We start from the raw sequence: 12031 nt of genomic DNA, 5'->3' as shown, positions 1-12031 counted from the left end.
CCACAGATGCCAGTCTCTGAGTTGGGGAGCTGTCTGTCAAGATTGGTCGGTGCAAGGCCAGTGGATGACAAAAGAGGCATCTTGGTCTCTTAATTGCCTAGAGACAAGAGTGATGCATTTGGTGCTGAGTGCTTTTCTCCCCCTCGTGCGCAGCTGTCCAGTTTGAATCTTATCCGACAATGGTGGCTTACATCAGTCGGCAGAGCGGTACCAAGAGTTGTGCAGTGGCTCAGGAAGCGCGGGAGCTGATCCAATGGGCAAAGAAGCATCTGACATTGATTGTGGCTTCTCACATAGCCGGGACTGGCATTGTGCAAGCGGATTTCCTCAGCCATTGACAGTTGGATCCGGGGGAATGGGAGCTGTCAAGGAGGCAATGGCCCTTATCAGTTCTAGGTGGGACAAGCCCTGCTTGGACTTAATGGCAACTCAGCAAAACGCCAAGGTGGCCCGCTTCTTCAGTCACAGAAGAGAGCGCGGAGCAAAGGGAGTCGACGCCTTTGTTCTTCCTTGGCTGAGAGACGTTCTGCTGTATTTTTTCCACTGTGGCCGCTGGTGGGCAAGATATTGCGGCATTTGGATGTCCATCTGGGAGACGTGATTCTAGTGGCTCTGGAGTGGCCTCGGAGGCCTTGGGTTTGCAGATCTGATCAATCTAGTGATAAACGGCTGGTTGAAGCTCGCTCATCTCCTGAACCTTCTGCAACAAGGTCCCATATTTTTGGAACAGGTGGACCGCTTCTGTCTCGTAGCTTGGCTTTTGAGAGGAAATGAATAAGGGACAAAGGTTACTCTGAGGATGCTATTGCTTCTCTTTTGCAAGCTAGGCAGTCTTCCACCTCCTTGGCATATATGAGGGTCTGGAAGTTGTTTGAAGATTGGTGCATGGGATGAGGTGGTGTTCCTATGTGTGTTTCCATTGCAAATATTCTTATTTTCTTGCAAAGAGGTTTGGTGAAGGGTTATTTCTTCAATTCCCTCAGAGTTCAGGTGGCAGCCTTGGGATATCTCCGGGGCAAGGTACATGGAACTGTTGGCTACACACCTGGATGTAGTGCATTTTCTCCGTGGAGTAAAGCATTTGCGGCCTCCGGTTCAGAAACTGTGTTCCCCCTGGAGCCTTAACTTGGTTCTGAAGGTAATGTGTGAGGCACGTTTGAGCCTCTCAACAGGACTACCATAAAGGATCTGACGTTAAAGGTGGTTTTCTTGGTGGCTATTTGTTCCGCTAGACTGATCTCGAAACTTCCAGCCTTGTCATGTAGGGGGCCTTTTTTGGGAATTTCAAATTTGGGGGTCTCCTTGGGGATGGTTCCAGCCTTTCTGCTGAAGATAATTTCATCTTTTCATGTAAATCAGTCAGTGGAGCTCCCGGCTTTCCCAAACTTGAAGACTATGACACCTCAGGCGAGAGAATTACAATTTTTGGATGTCAAGTGCACATTGTTGCAGTATGTTAGTTTCCTAAAGCTTCCGGTTATCAGATCACCTTTTTGTACTGTGGAGTGGTGCGAAGAAAGGAAATAAGAAGTCAAAAGCCACAATTGCGTGGTGGTTGAAGGAGGCTATTAGATCCACATATATCTGTCAGGGGCATTCAGTCCTGGAGGGTTTAAGGTCTCATTCTACTCATTCCCAGGCGGCGTCCTGGGCCGAATGTCAGCAAGTTTCACCACAAGAGATTTGTAGGGCGTCAACTAGGAAGTCTTTGCACACTTTCGCCAGGCATTATCATTTGGATGTCCTGGCCATGGGCTTTGGTGAGTGTGAACTTCGAGCGGGACTCTTGCGGTCCACTCTGTTCAGGGAAACGTTGATAAATCCCAGGAGTCTGGACTGATCTGGGTATGTACAGGGAAAGGAAAATTGATTCTTACCTGCTAATTTTCATTCCTGTAGTACCACAGATCAGTCCAGAGTCCCGCCCAGTTGAGAGAGAGCGGACTCTCCAAATCTCCCTATCTGTTATGGTACTTACTCTGAAGAATGACACAGTTTTTGTTTGGTCCTTTCTGTTTTATAATGGGGACAAGTTTATCTGTTTAAGGTTTCTACTTCCCAGTGCTCATTCAGGGGGCAATTATTAGTGGTTGGTATTAATATTTTTTTCTACTATCTTGGCTTGGGGACTGCAGATGGCACACTAGGTTATTTGCCAGTGTCAGTAAAACTTTCTCTGTCTCCATCTGTTGGAAGGGAGGCAAAATCCAGGAGTCTGGACTGATCTGTGGTGCTACAGGAATGAAAATTAGCAGGTAAGAACCAATTTTCCTATACAAATACCTGCCTTTATTTATTCTCTCTACTGCATACACTACTCTCTAATGGACCCACTGCCCTGGGAAAGTGAACTCAGGATCTTTCATGTCATTACTAATAATTAGATTGCATGATGACTGTTGATTTTTGAGAATTTTACCCATAAATTATGATAAGCAGAAAAGAGACATTCACCAGCACGAAAACATGATGATTGGCAGTTCTAGGGTGTTCCAAATGTGAAGCAAGCATTGAAAGGGGGATGGAGTTAAACTTTGATTTCTGAAAAATGTTATAACAAAGTCTATAAATTCACAGAATTTCAACCCGCTGCGATCATGTACACTGTGCAAGCTTTTAAATGAGCACCACACAAAAACATGCCGGTTGGCAGTTCTAGGGTGTTCTAAAATGTGGAGCAAACACTGATTGGGGGGGGGGGGGGGGGGGGCTGTTAAAATGTTCAGAAATCAAAGTTCATTTAAAAAAAAAAAAAACCAACAACAACAAACCTACAAAATCGGAGAATTTCAACGCTGTGGTCATCTACACTAACTTTCTAAGCCATTAATTGTCAACCGGACAGGACTCTGCTTTACCGGCTAACGCCCCGCTATGTTTAGACATTATAATTAAGCTGCCGTTTCTTTTGTTTCATTGCCTTTTCTAGTTCTCTTCAGTTACACTGTCCTATACCTCTGACTAGCCTAGCCTCCAAGTTAACTACCCTTGTTATATGTAACTTCCGCTTCAAGTGAATTGTTCTTGTTTAAGTTATACCCTTTGTTACATGTAAACCGATCTGATATGACATTTTTTCATGAAGGTCGGTATAGAAAAGTGTTAAATAAATAAATAAATACACTGATTATGCAAGCTTTTAAATTAGAATCTGCATGAAAATGTGCTGGTGATTCAAGGGCATTCCAAAGAAGGAGAACTAGAGGGGGTGCAGGAAGGGGGTAAAATTTTCAGAAATCAAAGTTCATTAAAAAAAAATATATATACAAATTCACAATTTCAAACCACTGATTGTGCACGCCTTTAAATTGCATCAGCATGAAAACTTGCCAGTGGGCGGTTTTAGGGTGTTCCACTTGAGAATCAAACACTGAAGGGAGTAGTGGGTTAAAATATTCAGAAATCAAAGTTCATAAAAATGTCTGCAAGGTCAGGAAATTTCAACCTGTTGCGTTTATGAACACTGATTATGCAAGCTTTTAAAATTTGTACCAGCAAGAAAACTTGCTGGCGGTAGTTCTAGTGCTTGATTAGGCAACAAGCTTATATTTTAGGGGAGATAGTGAATAAACATTCTTTTTCCAAGCAAATTTCCTCCGTACAGGCTTTTTATCAATTGCAGATACTTTGCATCTGCATCTTTGTTCATCACAGATGGAAATGGCAACTGTTTTACATGCTTTGCTGATAGCGAAGTATGATTACCATAATGCTTTCTCTTTAGGTTTGCTGCAGAAACAAATGCATAGGCTCCAGTTAATACTTCTGCTCAAACTCTTTTTTGAATTTGTGGTTGTATGATCATATTATCACAGCTCTCCAATCCTTACAGTGACTGTCAGAATTCTTCCATTGGAAATTTAAGGCCATTAATAATTTGGACCTGTAATATCGCCATGATTATTTTACTACCTATGCACCTTCCTGGTCTTAGCAAAATCTCCTCCGGAGAGTGAACAATCAATGCTGCCTTTGTCAGGTGAAATCTGCAGATACATTTTAAGAAAGCATGCTCCTAAGTAGCCCCCCTCCTTAAGGACTTTTCTTCCAAAGGATCTTAGAGCAAATGATTTACATTTCAGGAAGATGCTTAAAACCTGGCTATTTAACCATGCTTTTTGATTATTTGGATAGTGAGAGATATGGTGGTCTGTTCTTACTATAATATATATAAAGCTGTTGAGATGATCTTCCTCTAACTGGTTTTAGGTTGAAGTGGTAGAGGGAGTTGCTGGAGAAGAGGATCACCATGATGAGCATGAAGAGCATGGAGAAGAGAATGCTGAGGCAGAAGGACAGCATGATGAGCATGATGAGGATGGTATGCAGATTTATTAGTTAATAATTACATTAAAAAAGTATTTTGATATTTTCCAGAGGCAGAAAATGATTCCTCACTTTTAAAGTTGTATCCCAGTACAAAACCTATATGCATCTACATTACTGCAGATACATTCCAAACAAGTTCACACAAAAACACTAAGAAAAACTGTATAGAAAACAGCTGGTTTGTAGTTGTATTGCACTGTCCATATTTTACTTTGAAAAAGAAACAGACAAACAGGCTGATACAGTAAAGTGCGCTCAGCTGAGTGCACTGTGTTAGCTGCGGTTGGACGCGCGACTTGGACATGCGTCCATTACCCCTTATACAATAAGGGGTTTAGCCCAAGAACAGGCGTTAATTTCTGAGTAGCCTGAAAAAGGGTACAGAAAAGCAGAAAATACTGCTTTCCCTGTACGTACCCGGATCAGTCCAGACTCCTGGGTTTGACCCCCCCCCCCTTTAGCAGATGGAGACAGAAGTTTAACAACAAACTCCGCCTTATCTGGGCTGGTGCCACCTACAGTCTGGCAGTATTCTTCTGTCTCCAGCAGGTGGAGGACATGCCAAACCTACAGTCTTGAGTTAGGGCCTAGCGGAGTTAGTCAGGGTTAGGCAAAAGATTCAAAAGTTTCCAAAAAAAAACAAAAACAAAGAAGAAAATAGAGTAGGAACAGAGACAGACCGCGGTATGTTCCTGCAGGTCGAGGTCTCCCGCCTCCCAGGGGGTTGTGAGGTCCTGAGGGGACCATCCTCCCTGGTTTCCGAGGCTGTGAGTGTTGAGGGTTGAGGACCCATCATTCAACACATGATGCTACTGGGGGTGACACCGGGGAGCTCGGCTCACTCCCCCCAGTAGATTCAGGACCCAGAGGCGCTGGACAGGTACTTTAAAAAAAAAAAAAAAAAAGACATTTTTTCGTTTTTGCGTCGTTCGTCTCCGGGAGGCGCTCCGATCGCGAGGGGGTGTTTTTGCTACCGTTTCACTGCATTTTCGGGGTGCGGGACTTACTTTTTTGTCTCTACCATGCCGCGTCAGGCCGCATGTCGGGCCTGCAGCGCGCACCTGTCGAGGCACAGCTTGTGCGCCGTGTGTGTGTCTGGCGGCGAAGGTGTCTCTGCGGCTCCGAAGGGAGTCGTGATCTGGGTCCAGTCAGTGATAGGAGCATTTGGGCAGCTGCTGGAGGCGATCCCTGCTCCGTTCCTGGACAGCGCAGGAACGGACGCCATTTTAGGTACCTCGGGGTCGGTGACCCCGATTCCGGGTGCCATTTTGCCTCCCTTCCCGGCAGCGCCAGCACTGCAGAGGGAGGAGGTTTGTCCTCCCCGTTTGTCCCCGCAGCGCGGAGTCCCTGAGGGGGACACGACCGCGGTTGGTGGCAGGTCAAATGCTGGCACTGATATTGCAGGGACTGGAGATGATACTTCCTCGGAATCTTCTTTCTCTTCCAATTTTGTGCTCCTTATGCATAAGGCCTTTAGGGCCCGCAAGGCGGCAAAAAAGAGGCCTCTTCTGGTTGACTCCAAGCCCGGTCCTTCCAAGCGGGCTCGGACCCTGCAGGACGCAGATTCCTTGCCGGCCGAGCATCCGAAGCCCTTGCGAACACAGGTAGATGACACTGATTCCTCCTCTTCAGCGTCGAAGGACCAAGAAGAGCTGGAGTTGACTTCTCAGCCCCCGAGGGGAGTGGAGGGAGACGTAGGGCGGCATCAAGCAGGTCTCAAGGGAGCCCATGGGATGGACGGGGATGATCCAAAGGTGGTCCGTCTTTTTCACACGGATGAACTAGGGCCTCTTATCCCGGCTAGGTATTCAGCTTCCGCAGGAGGAGTCTCGCCTTGGCGCTACGGACCCTGTAGTATTGGGGCTCCGAGGGCCTCCTACCTCCTTCCCTTTTCATTTCTCAGCCACGGACTTACTTTTTAAGGTGTGGGACACTCCAGATTTGGGACTGAAGTTGGCAAAGGCCATGGATAAACTTTATCCCTTACCTGAGGAGGCTTTGGAACCTTTGAGGATTCCTAAGTTGGCTCCAGCTGTGATGGCAGTCACTAAGAAGACCACCATTCCGGTCACAGGGGGCACAGCCCTGAAGGACCTGCAGGATCGTAAGCTGGAAGTCCAGCTTAAAAGGATATTTGAAGTCTCCGCCCTAGGGATTCGGGCGGCGATATTCAGTAATTTTTCATTGCGAGCTGGTCTCCGTTGGGTTCAACAGCTCCTTGCCAGCGAGGCCTTATCCCAGGAAGAAGCCCTAAAGGCGGGTCGTCTAAAGGCGGTCATTGCCTACAGTGCGGATGCCTTTCATGACTTGCTTCGCATGTCTGCCAGGACCATGGTGTTGGCGGTATCCGCCCGGCGTCTCTTGTGGCTCCGGAACTGGGCCGCAGACGTCTCGTCGAAGGCCCAGCTAGGTTCTTTGCCATTTAAAGGTAAACTTCTTTTCGGCAAGGAGCTGGAGGACCTGGTCCAGTCCTTGGGCGAGAATAAAGGGCATCGCCTACTGGAGGATAAGCCGAAGTCGAGAGGGTCTTTCCCTTCCAGGTCTCATTTTCGAGGAGATCGGATCTGGACTTCCAGAAGATCGGATTCTTCATTTCGTCACAATGCCAATAGACAGCAGTCCTACACTCTGTCCTTTCAGGGGTGGAGATTCGGTAGACCCGGTTCCGGCTCGGGGGCACCGAGTGGGAAGGCCTCACAATGATTGGCAGCCGGCTCATTCCTCGGTCCCAGTGGTGGGCGGCAGACTAATGATTTATGAGGAATGGGTCAAAATAACGTCTGATCAGTGGGTCCTCTCTGTGATAAAACACGGTTACACGTTAGATTTTGCACCTATGCCCTGTCAGCGGTTCATGGTCTCCCCCTGCGCACAGGCGCCAAAGCGCGGAGCGGTTCAAGACTCTCTGCAGCAGCTGCTCGATTTCGGAGCCATCATTCTGGTGCCATCGGAGGAGCTTTGAAGGGGCCAGTACTCCATTTATTTCGTGATCCCCAAGAAAGAAGGAACTTTTCGGCCCATTCTGGATCTCAAGCGGGTTAACAAATGTCTGCAGATTCCTCGATTCCGGATGGAAACGCTAAGATAAGTCATTGCGTCAGTGAGATGAGGGGAATATCTGGCATCTCTGGATCTCACCGAAGCCTATCTACATATCGGCATCCGAGCAGACCATCAGCGTTTCCTACGTTTCTCCATTCTGGGGCACAACTATCAGTTCCAGGCACTCCCGTTTGGTCTGACCACGGCACCCAGAACCTTCACCAAGATTATGGTAGTAGTGGAGGCACAGCTCCGCAAGGAAGGATATCTGGTCCACCCGTACCTGGACGATTGGCTGATCCGAGCGAAGTCGGAGGTGCAGTGTCAGGAGGTGGTACGTCGGGTGCTACAGTTGCTACGCAACCTCGGTTGGGTAGTCAACCTGTCCAAAGGTCGGCTGACTCCCACGCAGTCCCTGGAGATTTTGGGAGCTTTGTTCGACACCCGGCGGGGCATGGTCTCCCTCACGGCAGAGCGGGTGATCAAACTTCAAGGTCAGGTTCGGTCCTTGTTAGCCAAGTCTCCTCCAATAGTTTTGGATTATTTACAGGTGCTGGGTTCCATGACATCGATTCTGGAATTAGTTCCTTGGTCTTTTGCTCATATGAGGCCTTTGGATTCCAGCGGGAGAGCAACGCGGATTGCAGTCTCAGAACAGTTTAGCGGAAGAGAGGATTGCCAAGGAGATAGAGGTGACAAAACATTTTTCAGATACATCAGTGAAAAGAAAAAAGTTCAAAGTGGTATAGTGAAATTGAAAGGAGGAAAAGATCAATGTGTGGAGAGAGATGAAGAAATGGCAGAAATATTAAACAAATACTTCAGTTCGGTGTTAACTAAAGAGAGGACCCTGGTGAAGGACCATCGCTGCTTAACAAAGAACTGGAGGGGAGTGGAGTATATGTAACTCCATTTACAGTAGAAAATGTATGGGAAGAGCTGGAGAAACTGAAAGTGGACAAAGCCATGGGGCCTGATAAGGTTCATCCCAGGATACTGAGGGAGCTCAGAGATGAGCTGGCAGGTCCACTGTGCGACCTGTTCAATAGATCCCTAGAAACGGTAGTGGTGCCGAGTGATTGGAGAAGAGCGGTGGTGGTCCCGCTTCACAAGAGTGGGAACAGAGAAGAGGCTGGTAACTACAGACCGGTTAGCCTCATTTCGGTGGTGGGAAAAGTAATGGAGTCACTGTTGAAAGAGAGAATAGTGAAATATCTACAGTCGGGACAATTGCTGGACCACAGGAGCATGGATTCACCAGGGAAAGGTCCTGTCAGACAAATCTGACTTTTTTGACTGGGTAACCAAGGAATTGGATCAAGGAAGAGCACTCGATGTCATCTACTTGGATTTCAGCAAAGCCTTTGATTACGGTCCCGCACAGGAGACTAGTGAATAAAATAAGAAGCTTAGGAGTGAGTGCCGAGGTGGTGGCCTGGATTGCAAACTGGTTGAAGGTGTGATGGTAAATGGAACTCTCTCTGAAGAGAGATTGGTTTTAAGCGGTGTACCACAAGGATCGGTGTTGGTACCGGTCCTGTTCAATATCTTTGTGAGCGACATTGCGGACGGGATAGAAGGTAAGATTTGTCTTTTTGCGGATGACACTAAGATCTGCAACAGAGTGGACATGCCGGAAGGAGTGGAGAGACTGAGAAGGGATTTAAGGAAGCTGGAAGAGTGGTCGAAGATATGGCAGCTGAGATTCAATGCCAAGAAGTGCAGAGTCATGCATATGGGGAGTGGAAATCCGAATGAACTGTATTCGATGGGGGGAGTGGGGGGGGGGGGAAGGCTGATGTGCACGGAACAGGAGAGAGACCTTGGGGTGATAGTGTCTAATGATCTGAAGTCGGCGAAACAATGTGACAAGGCGATAGCTAAAGCCAGAAGAATGCTGGGCTGCATAGAGAGAGGAATATCGAGTAAGAAAAGGGAAGTGATTATCCCCTTGTACATGTCCTTGGTGAGGCCTCACCTGGAGTACTGTGTTCAGTTCTGGAGACCGTATCTCCAAAGAGACAGAGACAAGATGGAGGCTGTCCAGAGAAGGGCGACCAGAAAGGTGGAGTGTCTTCATCAAATGACTTATGAGGAGAGATTGAAGAATCTAAATATGTATACCCTGGAGGAAAGGAGAAGCAGAGGTGATATGATACAGACTTTCACATACTTGAAAGGTTTTAATGATCCAAAGACAACGACAAACCTTTTCCGTCGGAAAAAAATCAGCAGAACCAGGAGTCACGATTTAAAACTCCAGGGAGGAAGACTCAGAACCAATGTCAGGAAGTATTTCTTCACGGAGAGGGTGGTGGATACCTGGAATGCCCTTCCAGAGGAAGTGGTGAAGACCAGAACTGTGAAGGACTTCAAAGGGGCGTGGGATAAACACTGTGGATCCATAAAGTCTAGATGACGTGAATGAAGAGTGGGTGGCTCGCGGGAATGACAGCTCCTGCCTGGAGATAATATCCTTATTCAATAAACATACACACGGTTAATGCGACTCTGTTAATGCTCTTAAGCTTCAACGGCAAGAGGAAATGTGGAAAAAGATTTGCATTCACAAAAAGCAGGGAGTAGCTTGCTTGTTACAGCGGTTACTACCCCAAACCAAATAAGCCTGATACTTCACTTTCAATACATATCCAGCATAGCTCTCTGCTTCAACGGCAGGGGAGAAAGTCCGATACTTCACGCATATCCAGCATAGCTGTCTGCTTCAGCGGCAGGGGGAATGAAGAAAAGTGGATCTATATACAGACAACAACCAACAAGGACTGAATTACATAGTCTGTGTAAACAAATAATGCATGGGTGTAGCTTGCTTATTGCAGCGGTTACCACCCCTAACTAATTAAGCTAGATATTCACTTAGATGCAGTTCCAACACTGCTCTCTACATTAATGGTGGGGGTGGAAGGGAAATAGAACAAAAGGTTACTAAGAGCTCAGACTAACAGAAGTATGAGAAAAAAAATAAATAAAAAGTGCAAAGCTTACCTGGCAGACTGGATGGGCCGTTTGATCGTCTTCTGCTGTCATTTCTATGTTTTTATGTTTCATTTCTATAAGTTTCGTCTTCCGTTACCACTGACTGGATACGCTCGCTCCAGTCTGGCCTGGTGGCTCAACCAGGACAACTTACGGCGGGGTGTGCCTTTGGTAATTCCGGATTGGACGGTGGTCACCACAGATGCCAGCCTTTATGGTTGGGGTGCAGTTTGTCAGCGCGCCTCAGTGCAGAGCAGGTGGTCCTCACAGGAGGCCCATTGGTCCATCAATCGTCTAGAGACCCGAGCGGTGCGGTTGGCTCCGCAGGCGTTTCTTCTGATGCTACGAGGCAAGTCAGTACGCATCCTCTCCGACAATGCGACCACGGTGGCTTATATCAACCGTCAGGGAGGAACAAGGAGTCGACCAGTAGCTTTGGAAGCTCGGTTGCTAATCTCTTGGGCGGAATGGAACTTGTTCAGAATAGTGGCCTCCCACATTGCCGGGGTCGACAACGTTCGAGCAGACTTCCTCAGTCGATATTGCATAGATCCAGGGGAATGAGAGCTCGCGGACGAAGCTTTTCATTGCATTTGTGCTCGTTGGGGACCACCCTGTGTAGATCTGATGGCGATGTTCCGGAACACCAAAGCGCCCCGCTTCTTTGCCCGCCGCAGGGAAGCGAGTGCGGAGGGCATGGACGCACTGGTTCTCCCCTGGCTGGTGGACGTCCTTCTGTAATTGTTTCCTCCTTGGCCACTCATCGGCCGCACTCTTCGCAGAATAGAAGTGTATCCGTCAGAGGTCATCCTGGTCGCTCCCGAATGGCCGAGGCGTCTGTGGTTCGCGGATCTGATCAATCTGGCCATCGACGGTCCCCTGAAGTTTCCGGATCTACCGGATCTTCTCCATCAGGGTCCGGTTTATTTCGATCAGGTCGAATGCTTTTGTCTAGCGGCATGGCTTTTGAGAGGAAACATCTGAAGTCCCAGGGGTATTCGGATGCGGTTGTCTCTACAATGTTGCGGTCCCGTAAGGTTTCCACTTCCTTGTCTTATGTCAGGGTCTGGAAGATTTTCGATGCTTGGTGTCTCGCCAGAGGCGTTGTGTCTACCCGGGTAGGAGTCTAGGACATCTTGAGCTTCCTCCAGGATGGTTTATCCAGGGGCTTGTCCTGGAGTTCTTTACGAGTGCAGGTGGCTGTGATCGGTTCCTTGCATGGTAACATACATGGGCTAAGCCTAGCGGCATACCCGAACGTCTTCCGCTTCTTACGCGGTGTGAAACATTTGAGACCTCTTGTATGGGACCCATGTCCGTCTTGGAATTTGAACTTGGTGCTTAAAGCCTTGTGTTCTGTGCCCTTTGAACCTTTGCGAGGGGTGTCTTTGAAGGATCTCACCCTGAAGGTCATATTTTTGGTGGCAATTGCTTCCGCTCGACGACTGTCGGAGCTTCAAGCGTTGTTGTGTAGGGAACCCTTCTTGATTATTTCTGATTCGGGAGTTTCCCTGCATGTACGGTTCCATCCTTTCTTCCCAAGGTGGTTTCTTCGTTCCATTTGAAGCAGTCTGTGGAGCTACCAGCTTTCTCTGATCGAGACCGGTCGGACCCCGATTATAAGAATTTAAGGAAGTTGGATGTTCGCTGAGTTTTGCTTCAT

At 47.8% G+C, this 12031-nt stretch overlaps 1 protein-coding gene across 1 annotated transcript in view; it reads left to right on the top strand.

Moving 5' to 3' along the window:
* Positions 1-12031, top strand: part of UBR5 (ubiquitin protein ligase E3 component n-recognin 5) — a 672040-nt gene that overhangs the window by 461217 nt on the left and 198792 nt on the right. The window contains 1 exon segment of the mRNA XM_029591836.1: positions 4210-4321. Within this exon segment, the coding sequence (XP_029447696.1) occupies positions 4210-4321 (112 nt within the window).

This window comes from Rhinatrema bivittatum, chromosome 2 (genome assembly GCF_901001135.1).
Source record: "Rhinatrema bivittatum chromosome 2, aRhiBiv1.1, whole genome shotgun sequence".
Taxonomy (NCBI): domain Eukaryota; kingdom Metazoa; phylum Chordata; class Amphibia; order Gymnophiona; family Rhinatrematidae; genus Rhinatrema; species Rhinatrema bivittatum.
The sequence above is the reverse complement of the archived record's forward strand: the minus strand, read 5'-3'. Positions and strand labels throughout refer to the sequence as shown.